The sequence below is a fragment of the Pelodiscus sinensis genome, chromosome 3 (genome assembly GCF_052426305.1).
Source record: "Pelodiscus sinensis isolate ZL-2025 chromosome 3, ASM5242630v1, whole genome shotgun sequence".
Lineage (NCBI taxonomy): Eukaryota > Metazoa > Chordata > Testudines > Trionychidae > Pelodiscus > Pelodiscus sinensis.
In genome coordinates this window covers 20,914,587-20,938,160 of record NC_143054.1, presented here as the reverse complement: position 1 = coordinate 20,938,160, position 23,574 = coordinate 20,914,587, and the positions used below count along the sequence as shown (strand labels likewise).

The 23,574-nt window shown below is 42.3% G+C and overlaps 2 protein-coding genes across 2 annotated transcripts in view; both read right to left on the bottom strand.

The window, feature by feature from the left end:
• WDR35 (WD repeat domain 35) overlaps window positions 1–23,574 on the bottom strand; it is an 82,398-nt gene that overhangs the window by 35,997 nt on the left and 22,827 nt on the right. Inside the window, exons 7-11 of the mRNA XM_006137577.5 lie at window positions 21,827–21,992; window positions 19,650–19,795; window positions 15,543–15,668; window positions 9,113–9,298; window positions 6,547–6,607 (exon numbers count right to left, since the gene is read on the bottom strand). Of these exons, the coding sequence (XP_006137639.1) occupies window positions 6,547–6,607; window positions 9,113–9,298; window positions 15,543–15,668; window positions 19,650–19,795; window positions 21,827–21,992 (685 nt within the window). The remainder of the gene's footprint in view (window positions 1–6,546; window positions 6,608–9,112; window positions 9,299–15,542; window positions 15,669–19,649; window positions 19,796–21,826; window positions 21,993–23,574) is intronic.
• Window positions 2,386–4,300, bottom strand: LOC149524628 (uncharacterized). Its single transcript, XM_089776909.1, has 2 exons — window positions 3,911–4,300; window positions 2,386–3,790 (listed from the first exon to the last, which is right to left on the bottom strand). Exons 1-2 carry the CDS (start codon window positions 4,298–4,300, stop codon window positions 2,843–2,845), a joined length of 1,338 nt encoding a protein of 445 aa, XP_089633035.1. The 3' UTR covers window positions 2,386–2,842.

Genomic DNA, 23,574 nt, shown 5'->3' with positions numbered 1-23,574 from the left:
ATTAAGTTTCTCTCTCAGCTAGTACTATGAGTAGTTTATTGTAATTACCATTAATTTAATGCACCATTATGAAGCTGCACTATGTAGACTAAAACACTGCAGGAGGATAATTATTTGTTAAAAGGATCGATTAAAATGATCATGAAGACCAAAGCTACATGAAGACCAGCGTGGCCAAGTCAGACATGGCACTGACCTCTCAGAGCCCTTCTCAATACGCAACGGTGTAAAGCAAGGCTGCATCCTCACGCCGACTCTCTTCACGATCTTCTTCAGTATGATGCTCCAAAGAGCCGAAGTAGAACTTGATGATGAAGACAGTGTCTATATCTGATACCGTATTGATTGCAGTCTGTTCAACCTGAGGCGACTAAAGACCCATACTAAGACAGTGCGGCAACTCATCCGAGAATTACTCTTCGCTGACGATGCTGCCCTTGTTTCTCACACAGTTGTAAAATGTACTCCAATATACGAGGTAGAGATGTGGAATAGGGGTCCAGGTTATTAACTGCAAACCATGCCTGGAATCTGGACCACTTACCTAAATAAGTAGCTCGCGTAGAATCTTTCCTGCTATGTATCAACACTCTCTTGACCCGCTGGGAACAACGCTGTTCGAAATTGCTAAACCAGTGAGCATCCATGCTGTGAGGTGTAGAATCTTGGGTTTTGGATGGTGCAGGAATCCATTGTTCTGGGTCAAGAGATTTGGGAGGAGAGGTAGGGGGTACGGTGCTCTTACCGACATCTGATGGAGCATTGAGAACCAAGGCTGATGAGCCCACGCTGGGGCTATAAGAATTACTTGAGCCCCATCCATGCTGATTTTCTCGAGAACCTTGGGTATTAGAACGACTGGGGGAAAAGCATACAACAGCGTCCGCCCCCAGTGGAGAAGGAAGGCGTCTCCTAGTGACTGACGTCCTATTCCAGCTCTTGAACAATAGGTGGGGCATTTCCTGTTGTTTTCTGTGGCAAACAAGTCTATTGTCGGAAACCCCCACCGAACAAATATATGTCTTAAAACCTCTGTGCAGAGTTCCCACTCGTGGTCGTGGGGGAAACGTCTGCTGAGTGAGTCCGCTACTAAGTTGTCGGTACCCAGAAGGTAGGATGCTACTAGGATGGTGTTGTTGTGAATACACCAATTCCATAACCGGACAGCCTCCGCGCATAGGGAGCGAGATCGAGCGCCTCCCTGCCTGTTGATATAAAACATAGTTGCCATGTTGTCTGTCATGATTCTGGTAGTTGTATCCCGTATGTGGGACTGAAAATGCTTGCAAGCATGTCGTTCCGCCCGTAACTCGAGTACGTTGATGTGTAACATTTCTTGAGTTGACCAGCGACCTTGAATCGTCAGGTTGTCCATGTGCACCCCCCAGCCCGTGAGGGAAGCATCTGTAGTTATCTGCCTTGTAGGCTGCGGGCGATGAAATGGGATGCCTGTGAGAAGATTGCCTGGTTTGACCCACCACTGAATAGACTCTGGGACATGTTGGGGTACCACCACCAGTCTGTGGATACTGTTTTTTGCCAGATTGTAAACCATGGCCAACCAATGCTGGAAGCAGCGAAAATGTAACCTTGCGTTTTGTACGACTACGGTGGAAGCCGCCATGTGGCCCATCAGCTGTAAACAGACACGTGTAGGAATTGTTGGAGCATGCGTGACAGTATGTACAAGGTCTTGGATCACCACAAAACGTTCCAACGGTAGGTACGCCCATGCCATGGCTGAGTCGAGCCGTGCACCTATAAAAAACCAGGTCTTGGCATGGAATTAATGATGACTTTTTTACATTTATGAGAAGGCCCAGGGATGCAAACTCGCTGGACACTGCCTGCACCATATGACATGCCTCCGCATATGTTGAGCCCCTGATTAGACAATCGTCCAAATAAGGGAATATTGTCATTCCTGTCCTGCGTAAATGAGCCGCCACTACAGCTATAGTTTTGGTGAAGACCCGGGGGGCACACGCCAATCCGAACGGTAGAACCCTGTACTGAAAATGTTCGTTCCCTAATTGGAATCGAAGAAAACGTCTGTGAACCACATGAATAGCAACGTGGAAATAAGCATCCTGCAGGTCGAGGACTGCAAGCCAATCTCCTTTGTTCAACGACGGAATGATACTTGATAAGGTCACCATCTTGAACCGGCATTTTCGAAGATGGCGGTTTAACCTTCGAAGGCCTAAGATGGGTCTCCAGCCTCCCGATTTCTTTGGTGTGAGAAAATATCGGGAATAAAAACCTTTTCCCCAAAATTGTTTGGGTACTCTCTCTATTGCCCCGATTGCGAGCAAGCGAAGAACTTCTTGTTTCAGCAGTTGTTTGTGAGAAGGGTCCCTGAAAAGGGACAGGGTGGGTGGGGTGGGAATGGAGAGAAAAGGAATTGGGAGGCCGTCCTTTACCACTTCTAGTACCCATCTGTCTGTGGTGATGTTGGACCACTGGTGATGATATGATTTCAGTCGATGGTGGAAAAGATGAGGAGTTTCGTTTTCCACATCGACCAAGGAAGGCGTGCTTGCAACCTCGATGGAGAAGTCAAATCTGCTGTTTGGTTGAAGATTGATTGACTGAACGATTTTGCTGGGGCTGTTTCCGCTGAGGCCGTTGCCTAGGATGCTGATTATCCGACATGCTTGTCTGTTGCCTGGGAAAATTAAAATCATATCTTCTCTGATAAGGGTAATAGCGCCTACGCTTAAAATTGGGCGTGTACATCCCCAGTGTACGTAGGGTGGCGCGAGAATCCTTGCCCGAATGGAGGACTTCATCAGTATTTGCTGCGAAAAGCTTAAGCTTATCAAAGGGGAGATCTTCGACTTTACTTTGCAGCTCCTTTGGTGCTCCTGCAGACGAAAGCCATGATGATCTCCTCATTGCGATACCCGTAGCTGTGGCCGCACATCCATGCTGTGTCGGCCACATCCATTGCAAAAAGCTTAAGCTTATCAAAGGGGAGATCTTCGACTTTACTTTGCAGCTCCTTTGGTGCTCCTGCAGACGAAAGCCATGATGATCTCCTCATTGCGATACCCGTAGCTGTGGCCGCACATCCTGCTGTGTCGGCCACATCCATTGCAATCTGCAATGCAGTGCTACATGCTGCGTATCCCTCCTGTACTATTGCTTTTAGTAGAGGTTTCTTAGCGTCCGGAAGATGATGTAATAACTCTGATAGCTTTGAATAATTATCAAAATTGTGGTTTGATAAATGAGCCAAGTAGTTTGCAATACGTAATAGGAGTGTGGCTGAAGAATAGACCTTCCTACCAAATATATCCAACTTTTTATTATCTTTATCAGGGAGCGCATTTTTGTACTGTGGTGCTTTGGTCCTTCGCTGTGCTGCGTCAACACCTAACGAATTGGGCTGAGGGTGATTGAATAGAAAATCTAACCCTTTTGCCGGCACAAAGTATTTCTTGTCGGCTTTTTTACTCGTAGGAGTAACCGAAGTTGGCATTTGCCATATCTCATCCGCCACTTCCACGATTGCTTCGTCAATTGGTAAGGCGATCCTTGCACGCTGCTGTGGACGGAGGTTCTTTAAGAGACGGTGTGTCTTCACTGGAACATCTGCCAGCTGTATTTCCTGCGTGCCTGCTACTCTTTTAAACAGGTCTTGGAATTGTTTTAGATCTTCCGGTGGAGACAATTCACCTAGGCAGATTGCCTCATCTGGTGATGAAGATGCGCAGTCCGCTGGCGAGGTTTCTGGCTTGGGGTCCTCTGTGTCAGACAGCTGCCCCTCTTCCAGCTCAGACTGATCCTATTGGACAGATTGGCTTATCGATGGAGGAGGTGAGTTTAACTGTTGTGGTTGTTGAGGTAAGTATTGCGTGACTGGTGATCGGCAGTTGCAGGATGATCCCCTATGTGAGGATAATACATGTTCACAGTGGGTACTGCCGTCGCACGAGTGATAATAGTGCCAGTAGTAGCGCTCAGAACGTGACGGAGAAGAATGACGCGATGAACGTGCACTACTGTGTTGAATGTAATAGACGCGGCGTGGAGAACGTCTAGAGGACCCATATCTAGATGACCGACCCGGAGAACGAGATCGTGAACGAGATCGCTGTGCTTCTAGATATACTGTGTCTCTATAATCGCGCCGTCTGTATGCGACATGGATCGGAGAGACACTATAGTCTCGATACTGTGCACGCCTTGGTGGCGATGGAGATGGTCCTGGTGAGAAAGCTGGGGAGGCAGACCTGTCCCTCCCATGAGTTTTTGATAGAGCTTTCCTAGGCATTGAGGCACTGTCAGTTTCCATGGCAACTGGAGAGCTCTGCACGGAGTGAAAGCAGAGCAGTGCCGGGGAGATCAGCTGCAGCTGCTCTGTTGTCGGTGCCGGTAGAGCGCCTGGTGCCGACGTCATTAAATCTGCCGGTGGAGCCATGTCAGAGACCTGTACGCCTGAGTCCGGTGCCGCCAACGCCGGTGCAGTCACAAGCGGTGCTGCTGGAGCCCGCACCGCTAAAGTTGAGGCCTCTGAGCCCGGCACCGACTGGCTTGTCAGTTTCAGCGTTAGCACTGCACCGTCAGCTGCTGAAGCTGAAGCCGGTGCTGCCGATGCCGGCACTGAAGCAGCCCAGGCCCTCGGCATTTGCGATCCCCTATCACCGCAGTCAGTAGAGCCTCGGGACCCCACGGGGGTCAATTTGGGGGCTGCCGAAGCCCTTGAGGCTGCCAGAGGGAGGGAGCGAGTCGGGGACAGCTTTGCCCTCTTTGAAGTCGCCGGTCCGGGAGAAGCCGCTCTCCTTTTAGAATCAGAAGTTTTTGCTGAGCGTATCGGATCAGGTTGTAGTGCCCTGTCAAACGATATCATCCGGAGCTTTAATTCCCGCTCTTTGCGGGCTCTGGACATGAGCTTGCAACAGTGGGTGCACTTTTGAGGAACGTGAGATTCGCCCAGGCACCTTATGCAAGCGTCATGGCCATCAGCCGCCGGCATAGCTTCGCGGCAAACTGAACATTTTTTGAAACCGGGAGACCCCGGCATTTCTAGGAGCCGAAGAGGGTGGCTGGATGCCGACCCAGGCAGTCTCTGTCTTTTTGCTCTTTGTCAATTTCAGCTTTTTTTAGCGCTTGGCCGTAGCGCTAAAGGAATTGATCTGACGAGAAAACTTTTTTTTTTTTTTTTTAAAAGAACAATAGAACTGTAGAACAGGAACATGACTAACCTTAAAAGTAACTATCTACACTGAGAAACGAACTAATAATGCTATTGAGAAATATAAATATAACAACACAGGGAGCTCCGACCGCGACCTGAGGCGGTTGAGAGGAACTGGTGGTTGCCAGCCTGCGCGCGGCTGATCAAAGGCACGAACAGCGCTTTGAAGGAGCACGCATGCGCGGGCTGGCGGGGCACAGCTATGAAAATTCTCCGAGCCGTGGCGACGGGACGGGACCCGACACCTAGAGTGGAACACCCACGGGGCCACTCGAAGAAGAACAATCAGTTTCACACATACAGAATGAGAAGTGACTGTCTAGGAAGGAGTACTGCAGAAAGGGATCTATGGGTGTGACACTAGTGCAAAAAAAGCAAACAGGGACATTAACAGGAGTGTTGTGAGCAAGACATGAGAAGTCATTCTTCCGCTCTACTCTGTGCTGATTGGAGTATTGTGTCCAGTTCTGAGCACCACATTTCAAGAAAGATTTGGAGAAGGTGCAGAGAAGAGCAACAGGAATGATTAAAGGTCTAGAGAACATGAGCTATGAAGGAAGACTGAAAGAATTGAGCTTGTTTGGTTTGTTAAGGAGAAGACTGAGAGGAGACATGATAGCGGTTTTCAAGTATCTAAAAGGTTGTCAAAAGAGGAGGGAGAAAAATTGTTCTCCTTGGCCTCTGAAGATAGAACAAGAAGCAATGGGCTTAAATTGCAGCAAGAGAGGTTTAGGTTGGACATTAGGAAAAACTTCCTAACTGTCAGGGTGGCTAAACACTGGAATAAATTGCCTAGGGAGGCTCTGGAATCTCCATCTCTGGAGATAGTTTTAAGAGCGGGTTAGATAGACATCTATCAGGGATGGTCTAGAGATGGTGCTTTGTCCTGCCATGAGAGCAGGGGACTGGACTCAAAGACCACTCAAGGTTCGTTCCAGTTCTAGTGTTCTATGATTTTATAATATTGACTTCAGTAGGACTATTCATCTGCTTACAGTTACATATGTTAAGTATCTTGCTGAATCAAGGTCACTAACTTCCTGATATCATGAAACTGTAACCATACTTAAGGGCATGGTATAAATATATTAAAAGTTTGATTTTATAGCTATCAAATAATACATGCCTAGAACCAACAGTTAGCATGATGGAGATGTGAATAACATTTAAAATTGTTACAGGCAGTTATATCTAAAAGGATACAATCAAGCAAACAACAGGTGGTAAAACCTGAATGCTATGTTTTAAAATTGTATCACTCAAAGGTATTTGTTTAAATGATTGTTATATTTGGTATAAGAGGTGGAAAAAGCAACAGAACACTATTGTTCACATTTGCTTACCAATGTCGATGTATTTTGGATCAAGGGGTGTACCAATCGAATTGCAGAGAACCAGCACATACTGTGTGGAAATAAGAGCAAATATCAATGCTACAATTTTTGTTTAGGTCAGAAAGTTAATATACTGTACAAAGTCATCCTTTTGTGAAATGTTGCTCATAACATTTACATCTCACAGAATCACAATCATGTTCAGCAGCATGGAAAGCTAAAATACCAAAGCCACCATAAACACAATGAATGAGAATAATGCTATTCCTACCTCCTACCTTTATATTTGAGACAAACTATGAAATGGGGCTTGAAAAAATGATAACTACATACTATCAGAAGATTGCAACTACTAGTTAAGAGATGACATGAAAGAACAAGATTCTCACCAGCAAGGGGCAATATGAAGGTGACAAGGCCAGTCGCCCATCCCAGTATCTTAGAAGGCATACTGTGCTGGGATTCCTTCTATGGATCCTGTCTCTAGACTAGTGTTTCTCAAAGTGGTCCACAAAAATCACTTTGAGAAACTTATTAAATGGCTGTCCCGGTTTGTTTACTTACCAGCACCGCAATCAGGGAGCCTTGTGGCACCCACTGGCTCCTTTGGGATCAGAAGAACTTTTTCTTTTATATGGTGCAACAAGATTTTCAGTAATCATCATGGGTATGTCTACACTACCCCGCTAGTTCGAACTAGCGGGGTAATGTAGGCATACCGCACTTGCAAATGAAGCCCGGGATTTGAATTTCCCGGGCTTCATTTGCATAAACTGGGCGCCGCCATTTTTAAATCCCTGCTCGTTCGAACCCCGTGCCGCGCGGCTACACGCGGCACGAACTAGGTAGTTCGGACTAGGCTTCCTAGTCCGAACTACCGTTACTCCTCATTCCACGAGGAGTAACGGTAGTTCGGACTAGGAAGCCTAGTCCGAACTACCTAGTTCGTGCCGCGTGTAGCCGCGCGGCACGGGGTTCGAACGAGCAGGGATTTAAAAATGGCGGCGCCCAGTTTATGCAAATGAAGCCCGGGAAATTCAAATCCCGGGCTTCATTTGCAAGTGCGGTATGCCTACATTACCCTCCTAGTTCGAACTAGCGGGGTAGTGTAGACATACCCCATCATATTTGACCTGAGTCTCTGGATGGAGGCCTGGGCCTGGGTATTTTAAGGGACCTGTGTTGTTTGAACTTCTGAGTAACCAGTGAGGTAGTACAGAAGCTGTTTTGTGCTGGCTTGCACCCTAACTGACTGACTTCAGCTGTCTCTCATAGTGACCCTGATTACAGTTGCAGAACAGGAAAACCCCTCAGTTAATTACACTTCAATTTAGATGGGTGTTTCTGGCCATGTATGATAGTGTCATTTTCAGCACACACACCAGCACATTATTATGGTACAATCAGTTGAATTAGCACTAAAATGATTCTTTTACCGTTGCACCAATTGACTCCATCTCATGCTCCTCCTTTGTAAGCAACATACAAATGATACAGAAAATAACTAAATTATTTCAGAACTGAATGTAGTACCTATTACATAATGTAAATCTGGTAGTAAAATGTACACCCATCTATTTTAGCCATTTTTACAGCATCTATTACCATAATATCTTAGTGTTACACAGAAAGTGGAAGGTGAAATGTAAATATATAAATAACAGCACTAGTTCATGGTACTAACCCTTTAGTAACATATACAGACTTTTTATACAAGCATGATTTATTTTTATAATAATTTAAAAATGAAAAAAGAAGAAATGATGCCTGCATCTCAACTTCACACTCATTCCCTTTATATTAATTTTTCAGCATAGACCGGTCTTTGGACTCAGACTTGAATGTCCATTTTAGTCTATCTTTTCCCCACCTATTATTTTAATCACATTATCTAAACTTATTTTATTGCTTTTATAAATCGTTTGTAAATCAGGGACTACCTGCATTTTAAGCCAACATATGTTTAACATGTAGATTATCAGTTTATGGTTGACTCAACATATTAATCACTTTTTTATTATTATGAAAGGACTGCTGTCAAATACAATAGAAAGACAAGGTAGATGAGGTAACATTTTATTGGACCATCTTCTACTGGTGAGAGAGACAAGCTTTTGAATTTACACAGTGCACAGGTCTGGGTTTATAATGGCTATTTCATTTTCTGCCTTACATTGATTGTTAAAAAGCTACAGAGGGATAGCCAAGTTAGTCTTTAACAGGAAAAATTTAAAAAACAACAAATGGTCTGGTAGCACTTTAAAGACTAACAAAACATTTAGCTGGAATCATGAGCTTTCGTGGGCACAGCCCACTTCATTCTGGTCATTTGAAGAAGTGGGCTGTGCCCACGAAAGCTCATGATTCCAGCTACATTTTATTGATTTTGTTAGTTAACTGTGCCAGCAATTTTTCTCTTGTTTAAGTGTGTCCTAACCAAATGGTGGCTACATTTAATTGAATGGTGCGGATTCAGAAACTGAAGTACATTTTCCTACACTTGACTGTAATTTTAAGATTAGCCACATGTGTGCAAAAAATCAAGATATTTTCAAGTGAGATAAAAACAATTTACCTGAGGTTGGTTTTCATCAGCTTTAGTTGCCAAAATGCAGAAGTCTCCACAAGTGGTTATAGAAATCAGACTCTTGACATATTTCACATATTTTTCATTGTTTTTTGTATCCCAAAAAACCACACAGTATTCAGGACGATCAGGCCTGGTATATGCGTATACCACTGTATTGGAGCAGTAACCCCACTGCAGAGATAAACAACATTGTTAATTATGAGCAGAAATTATTTAAGTAGAGTGACACATAGTATGTTGCTACGCTAGAAAAGTTTGATTCATATACACTAACAACATCCATCGATATATTTCCCCCTTCCTCCCAAGTAAAATGCCATATCAAAAATTGTAAAATGTATACCTATTATAAATTGCTAGACTGACAAACCAGGAGACTGAAGCCTTCTGTTAAGTAACAAAATGGGTAGGAGACCTCTTTCCCACACTGCTATGCCAACCCATTGAACCTTGATTTGGAATAGTCCCCCAAGGATGACATTTTCCACAATCTAGTCTCTGTTAAATTTGATAGAGTGGGTTCTAAGTACTCTATGAATCATCTGTGCTAATTTTTGTGATGTGAACACTTGCCCTCCATGAATTGGAGATAAATCATTTAAACACCATCAAAAACTCTGAAACCACTGTAGAAATAATTCAAGGTTTGACCATTAAGATATAATTGAATCTTGCTAAAACTTCCACTCAATTTATGCTATATAATAGTAACGAGAAGTCCTGTGGCACCTTATAGACTAACAGATTTACTGGAGCATAAGCTTTCGTGGGCAAAGACCCACTTCATCAGATGAGTGCATCTGAAGAAGTGGGTCTTTGCCCACGAAAGCTTATGCTCCAGTAAATCTGTTAGTCTATAAGGTGTCACAGGACTTCTTATTGTTTATACAGATTCAGACTATCACAGCTATCCCTCTGATACTATATAATAGTAAGAAGATATGGGACCTCCCACATTCATTATTTTAGTAGCGGCACACAATATTAACTGCTTGTCATATAATTCACAGTCATCTGTTATTGTTGCCAATAGTACTTAAATGAAAGATGTTAGGGACTGGGTGCTTTAATAGAGTGGAAATGGGATACTAAGCCTTTCAATTCTAGCTCACTGGTTCAAATCTGGCCCAAGTTAATGACTTTCAATCACTACCATCAGTGGCCATTGTGAACAGCTATTTCCCATGAAAAGGGTACTGATATAATCAGAAGGGCACACCAAAGTCACAAAAGTAATCAAATGTGCTATATAATAAAGACAAAATTTACTTTTGAACTAGCAATCTTTAACATTATAACTAAATGTACTGTCAATAGACTCCATATGTTTGCTGCATTAATAAAGTAGAAAATGAAAGGGTAATTAAATACAAATGCGTAGCTAAGAATTCATATCTTTGTGCAAGCACAACTGTTACCACACAGACTCAGTTTTTCAAGGAAAAGAAATGCAGCTTACATACAAAGTTCTTAGAAATCAGACTTCAAAAAATCCCTTATTCCTCCTTCTGATAGTTCTACCTCTTAGCAGGTCTGGAAATATGTATATACAGGGATGCTACCCAAATTTTTGTTTCAGTGTTCTAAGAAAAACAAATTAATATAAAAATACTATAGGCATGTATCCCAGTTGTTACAAATTTCCCACAGAACACACTAGGCAGTGCTTCCTCTGGGGTTGATTAGAAATTTTTTCCAATGCAAATTTCCAGAACTACTTTCAACAAATTTACAGTGAACTATTCATGGTCTTTTCCTAGCAAACACAGCTTATTTTCTTGTGGCTTTTTACAACAAAGATAGTGTTTCAACTATCTTCAATTATAGTTGTAATACATTCTTCTGCAAGTTTCACATTACACTTTCTTCCTTTCAGCTTTATTTTACAATCTTATCTAAAAGCTAGTTAACAAAAATTTGAATGGTTAACAAGCAGTCTTTTCAATTCATTACTTCAATAACCTCTCTTCACTATTATATTATTCTTAAAATGTAATAGCATGGAATATTCTTTGTTCAAATGACAACTTTTTCAGCATGCTGACAGCATACATTTGCTATCAGATAACATCAGATAAAACAGGCAAGCAATGCCTCACTAATCTCTTAACCAGAAATCCACTTTTGTACTGCTGTTTTTTCTTAAAAAGTTATATACAACACAGTATAAAGATTTTATAAGTACTGTTTAACTGTACCTAAACACAAATGTTAATTTATTTACCTTTTTAATATGTATTGCCAATTTTATAGTAATATGATTTTTAACTTTGCACAGGAAAACAAATGTAATATAATTGCATCAAATGAAATTATTCATAATACCATAAGTCAAAATGGCTGTTGTAAAACTTTATAAATGACCCAATAGTCACAATCAAACTTGTACTATTCAAACGTGCTAGAAGTCTATGCAGACTTCAAGGAAAGTAGAGTCTTTCAAATCTCCCAGACCCATATGTTTAAACCTCAGGCCTGGATCTGGCCCCGTGCTGGGGCTCCAGCCTCTCCTCTCCCGTCCCCCAATTGCCCCACCGCAGGGCTGGTCACAAAAAATCTATTAGGTGGTATTCGAGGAGAATGCTTTTCACTTGTGTGCAACCCCCGACTGATTTTTCTGTGGGTCAGTGGTCCCGATCCAAAAAAGGTTCCCCACTCCTATAAGCTATATAGCACTTTCAGGTATAAAGCTAACACCCTCTTCACACTATGACTTTTACATGCAATTTTGTAAGCATTTACTAATGGGACAGCTCGGTTTCTGTTGCACAGCAGTATTGTTGCCATCACATCCATGTTTACACTCACTGCCTGAAGGTATTTACATGAGTGCTTTCTGGGAAAATGTAGGCAGTTGTCTCGTCATGTCTCCAGCAAAAGGCAGGAAGCCAAAGGAAAGAGACACTGAGATAATGACAGGCGAGGAACCAGCTCTCATGCCAACGTCCACAGACCTCACGGAATACTCACAAATGAGTAACTGTAGTTCAGTCTGGATCACCTATTTGTTAGCAGTGAAAATAGATGTTAAATTTATAGGTATGTATTTATTGTTTAAACTTGATGAAATGCTTGTAGAATGCTGCATGTGGTGATCTCCTTTATAACATCTGTAGCCTATGGTATAAAGTTATATTGAGTATTTGAACTGTAAATAGAGTTGTCAATTAATGTGTGTTAACGCCTGCGATTAACGCAGAGCACAATTATCATGTTAATTTTTTTAACATGTTAATCACAGGTGTTTCAGCGGCACTGTTCCTTTGAAACGCCTCCAGGAGAGTAGGAGCCTGGGATCAGCTGGAGTCCACAGCTGACCCCGGGCAGCACTGCCCCTTTGAAATGCCGCCACTGCATTTCAAAGGGGCAGTGCCTGGGATCAGCTATGCAGCGCTGCCCCTTTGAAGCACCACCCTGGCATTTCAAAGGGGCAGCACAATGCAGCCTGGGATCAGCCGGGGACTCCAGCTGATCCTGGGCTCCCACGGTGCTGCCCTTTGGGAACACCAGGGCAGTGTTTCCAAGGGGCAGCACCGCAGAGAGCCAGGGTCAGCTCTGGATCCCAGCTGATCCCAGGCTCCGTGAAGCACTGCCCCTTTGAAACACCGCTGCTGCATTTCAAAGGGGCACCATGAGCAGAGCCTGGGATCAGCTGGGTATTCCAGCTGATCCCGGGCTTCTGCAGTGCTGCTCCTGGGGCAGCGTTTCAAAGGGGCACCTGCACTAAGCCTGGGATCAGCTGTGGACTCTAGACAATCCCGGGGTCCTGCAGCGCTGCCCCTTTGAAATGCTGCTGCAGCGTTTCAAAGGGGCAGTGCATGCGATTAATCGCGATTACATTTTTTAATCACTTGACAACCCTAATTGTAAGCCACTGTAACTGTGCAACTCACCAAAGAAAGATTAATTAGTGTAAAGTGCTGGTCCTGTACATAAGGCCACAAACAAAATGAGCCATTGTGAGACATCAAAAGGACAAACACTTTGTTGACTGCTCCTCTCCTCCACAACATTCCTGAAGAGCAGACTAGCACAGACACTTGTTCTATCAACTGGAATACAGGAATGGGAATAAAAAGGCCTGAGCAGAAGAAAACAGAAGTGGAATTTGTTGACGACTGTAGCCAGCAGTCCCCCGGCTGTCCCTTAGCTGTAGCCCATTCTCCTCTCTTTCAGCTGTAGTCTTATCATACAGAATAAAAGTGACTAAGAACAAATGTGGTTAACCAAGTTCCTGTTTTGCTGAAATAGTGGAAAAGTCCCAATAATATTAGACACTTGCTTAAGAATCTGCCACTGCTCTGATAAATTGATTGTATCCATGTTTATGAATATGTATATACCATTATGGAATGCATGAGGAAGTATGAATGAGAAACACCCAATCACAAGGCTGTCCAGAACCTTACCTTTTAAGGCAAGAAATGATCTGCAAAGTGTTTAAATTAACGTGACAAGGTGGACGTCTCTCTTTCAGACAAGATGTAACAGCATGCCAAGCCTGGGGACAGCCTGGAAGAAGTAGAGCCCTCCCACAGATCCATAGGGATCTCTGGGGACCCTTGCTGCCTTCACGGTCGATCTCTGGGAAGCTGATGTCTGGCCAGTTTCAGCTGCCTGTGAAATCAAAAGTAATCTATGTCGTACCTGCAGCCTGCCTCTAACCTACCAGCATGAATGCAGTGTGTGTCTTATCATTAAGAATATGTACTAATAAACAAAGCTCAGTCATGCTCAAATTCACCTTTTGTCCAAGTTTATTTCTTGGAGGAGTCCCAGCACAGGTAACAAGGACAACATTTTTAAACATAAGCAAGAGATCCCCAAGCTGCTTATCTTGGGTTAGCCCTAAAGGACATTCAGAGCTTGAATATTACAGCAGCTTCTATTACCTTTTGAAATATAAGACTGTAACTCACTTGTGTATGTAAGTTCACCTGCTTTAACCTTGTAAATAACTCCCATTTCTTTTTCTTGAGTTAATAAACCTTTAGTTTATTACAGAATTGGCTATAAGCATTGTCTTTGGTATGCGATCTGAGGTACTAATGACCTGGAATAAGTGACTAGTCCTTTAGGGTGGGGAGTAACTGAATATTGTTGTGATTTTTGGTGTAAGAGATCATCTATATAACAAACGGAAGCCTCACAGAACTGATAGCAGAGGAGTCTATTGTCAGCCCCAAGCAAGGTCCCCTGATAAAATTGTGGTGAAAGCCTAGTATGGAGGGATTTGCAATATCGCAAAGTAGGACCTCAGTGATGAGCAGATACAAACCATGTTTTAAATCAACTATCGTGGTGACTGGTTACACACTCTGGGTCAGGTCTTCACTAGAGACTTTTATCCCCACCCTTGAGCAACAGTTATACTTACTTAACCCCGTTATTATGTAGGCAGGAGACCTTCTCATAGTAACTGTCTCTCATGGAGGTAGATTAATTATGCTGATGAGAGAAGCTCTTCTGTCAGCACAGGAGCATTTTCACTGAAGCAGTGTTGTAGCTGCTTTTTATGTGCAGTTATCCTTACACGGGAAAACAAATCTAATATAGCTGAACTGAATTACAGTGGGAACAAAGAGTGGCAGTTTGAGACCCAAATAAGATCTCATTGATATGAATGGAGAGTTTGCATCAATCAGTTTCCCTCTCTTTATAATGTTTCAGGCTGTTAGTATGGAAAAAAACCCAAAAACCTTAGATCATACTGGAAGCTCATATGCTGCAACAGCCTCTTCACCAGTGGTAGCAATGATGAAAATGGTAGGGCAGACAAGGCTAGGATACTATTAGTGAAAGCTAGCTCCTTCAGGTAAAGTTTAACTAGTAACAAGAAGACACACCTGATCTCTGCCTCAACTATAACTTCCACCCTTGTTACAACTAATGGTAGCACTGGTGGGGAAATATGGTGGGGAAATTTTTCAGTGTAAATAACTTCAAATATGCTTAGGGATGGTTACATGTTTTAAAATAAAAGCTGAGATTTTTCAAAAACTGATGGATAATTTCTCCCCACTTCCCATCACAAACATTAGCAGATATAAGATATGAAAAATTTAAACTAGTTTAGAAAAAGATTTATCAAAATTCCTTAAAGTACAGTAATTATTAAAAAAAGAGCACATATAGAAATGACACTGCCATGATGTGTATTTACTTCCCATTACTAGAGTCCATATTACATTTGGTCAGATTAAAAACCAAAACATTCTAGACTGTCAGTACTCCACGCACAAGCTGGTATGCAAAAATTAAGCTACATTCTCTTCGCTTTGCACAAAATCTGATAGTCAAAACTTTACGGTATTTTGTTGATTACACATAATATAGAACAGAAAATTGTGTGCTCTACTATCAGTGCATTAATGACTGTAATAAAAGGTAAATCAAGTGCTGTACTACTTCCTACCTTGTAATCTGGCCGAATGTTTGCAAAATATATAAAAGAATCAACAGCTAACCCAATCTTCAGTCCACCTCCTTCCCAGGATAATGCTGACATCTGCTTGCCAGGAACTTTCAGTGTACGCAAATGCTTTAAAAAAAAGAGAAAGAGTGAGAATATTTGAAATATACCATAAAGTTCTGCACACTACTTCATGATTAGAGTTGAATTATCTGAAGCTAAATCATATTTTCAGTTATACCAGTCATAGATAATAGTTACAGTGATCATTGAAGTTGGTACTTGTATTCCTAAACAGATTTTTAAAAGAAATTAATTTGCATCACCATAAAGTGTTATTTTGCCTTTACTGTACTGTTTTATTGGTCAAAGAAAACCACAAAATTTACAATAAATGACTCACTCATAACTCAACTCACAAAACTAAATATTAAAACATGAATGACAGCATGTATTTATCTTCCTTCAGTCCACAATATACATTATTTGAGCTACTTTTTAAATAAATAACTTAATAACTCATTAATAACTCAGTATAGACATTTACATTTATCAAGAATTTAGTTTATCCCGATATTATAATCATGTTTATCATAGCATCCAATTGAGGAATTACTTCCAGGCACAATTGCAGAATTTTCTATTTGGCAGCACTGTTTGAAGATTTAGGCTGTAAACCGCTGGACGTTCACAAAATGCCACATTTGAAATCCATATATTTCTACAGATTAACTATAGCCTGTAGACACATATACAAGTAAAAAAAATTACAAGTAGTCCTATTCTATATATAAAATTACTCATGTCTGTAGATCTATTCCTGTTTGTAAGTTTTTGGAATAATCAGGATATTACTATGCATTGATCTTTATGTTATGGCTTCTGTAAAACACATTCCTGTTACATCTGAACCTGATTTTCATGCCTCAGTATGACCTCCAGTTCAAGCAGGGATGTTGGATATTTTTTAATTTAATAATTGTGTAACAGCACCAAATTTAAGCGATTACACAATTATTTGATGGACCCTGGGAGCAGGGCCAGCAGCCAATGTGCTTCCAACACCATTTCCAGGGAGCCCCTGCCTCTGTGGGAGGCAGCAAGGGAGCCAGGAGGCTCTATGGAGCCAGTACGGAAGGAGAACTGGCTTAAAAGCTGCCCCCTCCCCACGCCGTGTACCAGCTTCTGTCTGCCCCCCACCATCTATACTGCTGCCTCTCTTATCAGAGACAGCAGCATGGAGGTAGGAGGGGGTCAGGCAGCTTCATGAGATGCAGTGTTCATGGGGGTGCATGCAGTTGTTTGGATTAACTGACAGGGTTGCCAGATGGTTTAACCAAAAATACTGAACACCGCCCCCCACCCACCCCAAAAAAAAAACCCACCAGGGAAAAAATTCTGTTGAGGGGGAAAAAGGGGGGAGACCAAAGTTGTTGAGGAAAAAAATATTTAAAAATAAAACAGTATTAAAACAGCATGGCCTTTCAGTGTGTGTGCAGAGTCATAATAGGGATAGGAACAGGGGAACTGATGAGCACCAAGACTCAGGGAAAGCATTGCTTCCCCTTGGTCTTTAGGCTTTTTGCCGGCAGCCATTTTGTTTTCTTGATCAAGCCAGAACGCAGCTTCTCTGTGGAATCAGGTAAGCAGGTGGTCTGGGGGGGTGGGGAGGTATCAGGGGAGTGGGGAGGCCAGGGGCTGGGCCCAGTTGCCAAGTGTGTTGTAGGGTTGCCAAGTGTCCAGTATTTTCGCCTCCTGGCCGGGAAAAAAATATCAGAAAATACCGGACATTTTAGGTGTCCGGTAGTTTCTGAATTTTTTTACTGGACAGGAGACGAAAATACCAGACTGTCCGGGTCAATACCGGACACCTGGCAACCCTATTGCCCAGGCTTATCAGTTAATCGTTTACATGACTATACGCTAATATCCCTACTTTCAAGGGCATAACGTTAGGCACAAATTAACAGAAGGTACAAATTTATATGACTAATTGTCCATCAAAGGGTGTAACTCAAGTACATAGCCATTTAAGTCCAAAATATACTGTGGACATAAACTACACTCACAAAAAGAGAGGACATTTTCTGAGAACATGAGCCATTATTTGTAAGTGTTGGAATTGTAGTAAGAGGAGGACTTGAAACAAAAGCCCATGTAGCACAGGCCCGGTTTGAGGCCTGAGGCCTACCTAACAATGGACAAACCTTGGCTATTAGAAAGCAAAGCTAAGCTGTTAGCAACAGGCAGGCCCCTGCTCAAAGAACTTGGCACAAACAGGACAGAGTGCAAAACACTAATTGGTAATAGTCCCAGGTGTAGAACAGTAATTGGCACTAGGGACTGATTGTAAAACAGTAATTGGTACTGATCATAAATTGAAAACACATTCCAAAAGGATGGTACCACCAGCTTGTTAAAGACCTTAGTACCCACATTCCCCACAGATACCAACCCAGGTTCAGGAAAGAGTCTAAAATGACAGCATGATGAATAGAGACATTCTAATCAAACCACGAGGTACAGGGGGATGGGTGGTAACCTGACAACAGCAGAGGTGGCAACCTGACACATCAGGAGTAACGTGTAACTTGTTTGTACCTGTGTACAAAGTGATATCTTGGAGGGACAGTCTTTATCCAACTGAGAGGACAGTAGAACCTACCATTGACTGAGCTGAGTCCATTGTTATAGGGTACATATGCGTAGTGGTACGGTAGAGTCTACTGACAACTATATTACTGTACTTTGCTTAATAATAAAGTTGGCCTGGCACCTTCGATCCTTATCTGATTTGTGGTATTTGGGGGGCTCTTTAGGAGTCTCCTGTGTTAACTAATTGTGCAAGACAACATGGCACACATGACGGAGCACACACACATGCATCCTTCTGGTTATCATTATTATTGGAGCAGGAGACCGGTAAGGACACCAATAAATCCTAATCTATTACATTGGTTTCCCTATTACAGAAATTAATACAACACAATTTTCCATAGACCTCAAAATCAGAATGGTTTACTTATGAATATTTCTGCGTTCATCTGGAATGCTTGGTTCAGTCACCCATGTAATGAAACAGACATCAGTTAAATTGTCCCAAAGATTTGGGCATCAAATATTATAAGCTGTAGATCAGCCCTCCTTCCAAAAATCAGGGTTATACTGGATCTTATTTTCAGAGCAAAATGTAAGACATCTCTCTCACTGTTATTAACCTACTACAACTATCTTCAGAACTAGTCTGGACTTCCTTTTAGGCTGAGCAGGCAACTAACTGGTTAAACATTACAGTTTTAACTGCTTAACCAGTTAACTAAACAATTATTAAATTCCTACTTCCTTCCCTACAAAAGTTAGAAATTTTCTTATATGCAAATTACCTTTATTTTACATAATTCTGTTGATCCTTAAATAATAGAAATAGTTATATTACATAACAATGTCCATACTGGGTCAGACTAAAGGTCCATTTAGCCCAGTCATTCGACAGAGGCCAATATATATTAGAGGTTAGACAATGTATTGTGAGAGCAGCAAAAAATACAAAAATCCCATCACTTAGGAGGAGGAAACTGGTGGGTGGCCTGGCTTATGCTATAGCTATATCAAAGACCTTCATTATGGGGTAAAGCAAGGAAGATAGGGCATAAAAGATTTTGGGAGCAGATTTCTGAAAGTATCGGTTAAGCACCTAACTACCTTTAGAACTCTGTGTATGACAAAACTATGCCCAACCAACAGATGAGGTGTCATTGATGTCAGGTGTCATGAACTAAGTTTCACTGAATATAGTTACAGCATAACATACTAATGCTGTGCAGTAATAAATTCACACAATGAACTTCTCAAATCGTGATGATTAATACTGTTTGATTATCCATTCAATTAGTAGACATGCAATAAGTAGACAAATTAATTCCCTACAAAAATAATGTTAAGATAACCTCCATATACTCTTACTATATATTCAAACTACAGTGCACTTCTGACACACTGATCATGGTTTTGGCAATCACCATATAAATAAAATGTATACCAAAATTGGTTGGGATTTAGATAGTGTGCATTTTCCATCTGAAATACGATAACTATATTAAATATTTTTACCTCACCAAAAGGAGTGTAGAACTGCACCAGATTTACATCTTTATCTTGAGTAGCTGCTTTTTGGAAGCCTGCCACAGCCAACACACTTCCACAGTGGTTCCACTGGATACTCACTACATTCATACCAGTGTCAATCAAAACAGGGTCTAATTTTTAGAAAGAAAAAAGAAAAATGTAAAAAGTTTAAGTATCAATTCTGGACAAGAATCACTCAGTATTCAGTATCCTATACCTGAGTGAAAAGGCAATCAATTCAAATTTTAGGGACACATAATTTTAAGTTTTTTAGATGTTATGACAAAGGGTCACTTTGTTGCTTCTGTAGGCCATGTGCATTACATACACCAAGTATGCCTGCTTACAAGGAGGGGCAAAGAGTGCAGTTGCCCCTGGGCCCAGCAATTCAAAGGGACCCAGAGTTCCAGCCATTGCCTCTGCCACAGTACCACCATCCAGAACTGCTTTGAACTGCCATCGGAGCACCGCTCTGCATGGCTCTGAGGGCTGCAGTGGGAGATCCAATGCCCCAATCCAGGTGGCGCTGTGGGTTGGCTGCCCCCAGCTGTCCCCTTCTGCCCAAGTAGAGCCAGGCAGCCCCCACACTTTGTCGTTGGGCCCGGGGTAGCTGTTGGCCCCACTGACTCCAAAGAACTCCTTGCATTTGTCCATTCTCCCCGCAAGCTCCTTGTCTGCCACCTTCCCATTCTCCTCTATTTTATGGACTCTGTACCACCCCTATCCTCATGACAGGAGCTCTGTGTGCTACTTCATTACTCCATGCACTACATACCACAGGTACAGTGTGCTCCCCATTGCAATGCCTCTGGCACAAGGGTGAGCAAAAGGGCCTCTGTGGTTCGGATCCAGCCAGCAGAGGCCCTGCTGCTCCCCACACTCCCAGGCCAATCAGAGGCTGGGGGCAGGGGTGAAGAGCGTTAAGTCTCTTTCCGCCCGCCCCCATCCTGCAAGGAGTGTGCGGTGCTTAGAAGCACCGCACACTCCTGGCAGGGCAGGAGAAGACTTGGTGTGCTTCCCCCACCACCAAGCCCTAATTGGCGTGGGGGTAGAGGGAAGCACAGGAAGTCTCCACCTGCCCTGCCAGGAGTGCATGGCGCTTCTAAGTGCCATGCATTCCTGTCAGGGTGGGGCACTTCTAAGCGCCACATGCTCCTTGCAGGACCAGGGCAGGGAGAGAGGAAATTTCACACTCTTCCTCCACCTCCAAGCCAATCAGGGTTTGGGGGTGGAGAGAGCACATGAAGTCTCCTCCTGCCCTGCAAAGGGCTCAGCAGTTAATGTCAATCGCCAGCTACTACTCAACTGGCGGTTGACTCTAAGCACAGTGCTACCTTGCAGGGCCGGGGCAGGGAGCAAGAGACTTCACGTGCTCCCCATCCCGATTGACCTGGGAGTAGAGGGGGAGCACGCAAAGTGGTTTTCTCGGGGGGGAGGGAGGGAGGAAAAGACTTTGCACACTCCCCTACCTTCAGACCAATCAGGGTCTGTGGGTGTGGAAGCATGGAAGTGTCCTGGCCCTGCCCCTTCTGGGGTGGCCGGGGCCACTTAAAAAATTTCTGAAGTGGCCCCCAGTCAAAAATTATTGCCCACCCCTGCTCTGGCATATGGAAGAAGGCATATATTCCCCCACCCAATGACATACCAGTTGCACTGTGTCCCTCCATGATATCATAGCTTCCATTTCCGCCCCCCCCCCCCAATGGCAAGAGATGTGGCATTTTCACCCCCCCCATAATGTTTGCCACTTCATTCCCCCTTTCTAACCATGGCTAGATGTCTTTGAGCCCTTGAAGCAGGTTTCCCTAGTCTCCCTCTATGCCTAAAGCTCAATATGAGCCTTCTATCACCCCACACCACTTCTTCTCTTTCTGTCTGGGGCTGTCAACTAATACTTTGACCTACAGACAATTACACAGGTGGTTGAAGCTACTGGATCAGCCAAGAGATGCTAGGGTCTCCATGTGTTCCTCATTTTCCCCTTATGATTTTCACAAAAAATCAGTTTGTTTCTGGCTGTTGATTCCTTGAACATACCCTGGCACTTTGGAATTACGAAGATGAAGCATTCAAAAGTAATGGCATTACAGACAAACAGAGAAATTTCTTCAAGCTGAGAATAAGGCCTCATTTTGCTTGGCTAAAAAGAAAATTATACTCACTTTGGTCATTCTCATGTCTCATTATCTGGCATCTTCCATTATCAAAACAGATAGCAAGGCAAGGGCAATCTGGCTCAGTATATCCCTCTGTACCAGGGTACCAATGTATTCCAGCAATACTGAATGCTCCAGTTACATTCACCAAACAATTCAGTTTCATTTTCATCTAGAAAGGGAATTGTTTATATCATTTAACTAATCTATGTATTTAACTAAGTTGGTTATAAGTGCAATTTATATTTATACCAACATCTTACAAATTTACTAGAGCAGGGTGGGAAGTGGTTGTCCCCTTCCAGGAGAGTTCTCAAGATCTCAAGAAGATTTTCCCATTCTCATTCAAAACAAAAGCTCAACAATCAAGAAAATATGGTGGTGGGGGGAATGGTTCAAGTCAACTGATGCATTTTGTTTTAATAATTTCACAATGTTGCATTTAGATTGCAACCTTTTAAAATTATTATGTATTTTTAACTATAAATTGACTTGAAATTCAAAACAAAGTAATTTTGAACCAAATAAAGGATTTTTTTTATTTTGAAAATGTCAATAAAGACATACAATTTCAAAAAAAATTTCCACAAAAATTTACTTCTAAATTTGAAATTTGTCAAAACCCACTCTGACCCTTTCCTGATGAAAGTTTTGGTTTAAAAGAATCAGCATTTTTAACAGTAAAATTTCCAACCAGCTCTACAAAAGGCCTCCCCATTTGTTTATACAGTTTGCAGATGTTAATTCTTATAAAACTAAATACATTTCTAAGTAATTCAAGAGACAACTGGAAAAAGCTGATGTTTTATATATATTTGTAATCCACAACTACAGTATGTTTTAAAGTCACTCGAGCCCAATCTTCCCACATATTCTAAACAAAATGAGCTTTGGGTGATAAAGTACTATGCAGGCTGAACTTCTCTAGTCCGGTACCCTGGGGACCTGACGAGTGCTGAACCAGAGAATTTGCTCAATCACGGAAGGTCAATGTTGTCTAGCAACATTACCAACACTTCCACTGTTTACTGGGCTTTTAGAAGACATGTAGGGGTGAATTAGAGTTAAACAACAGCACAGAACACTGAGAGCCAGGACTGGTGGCTGTAAACAAACTTTATGGCACCAAGGGACACTTGGCCATGTCCATGGTAAGTGGGCATCTGGCTAACTAAAATCATGCTGGACCATGGATATTGCTGGATCTGAAAGGTTCAACACGTACAAGGAAAAGACTCAAAATATCTGGTATTGTTTAATACCTTTAACACACAAGCAAAAAGATGCACTGACTTTGAAAATGGTTTGAAGCATACTTCACATTACTGTTGTATAAACTAGATGGGAGCCCTTCTTTGAGTAACAGATTCTAAACAATGCTAAACCAGGACCATGGTTGAGACTAGATCACAGCTGGATTTAAAACATGTGTCTTTAAAATAGTTATCACAGAGTTTTAAAATTGCATAGTGAGGACACAAAGAATATTATCCACTTTTAAACAGTGGTATTGATTTACTTATTCACAAATGGTAGCAGGGCTAGAATTTGAGAGAGGGTAGATATTTACCAATCCCTTCTTTCCAGGTTACTGCTTTATCATCTATCTGCATCTGACCTCTTGTAGTTATCAATTTTTAAAAAGAAAAATTAAATAAAAGGAATTTTTTTTGGTCTACAGAAGCACTTCAAGTCTTTTTGGACTTCTTTTTAAATGGTCTCTTCTATTAAATGATACACCTAGTTAATTAGGG

Bases quoted from the DNA above. Each gene is read 5' to 3' on its own strand.
- LOC149524628 (XM_089776909.1), bottom strand. From the start codon at position 4,300: ATGGAAACTGACAGTGCCTCAATGCCTAGGAAAGCTCTATCAAAAACT. The intron at 3,791-3,910 runs GTATTATCCTCA...TCTGTCCAATAG, and splicing joins GCAGTACCCACTGTGAACAT to GATCAGTCTGAGCTGGAAGA.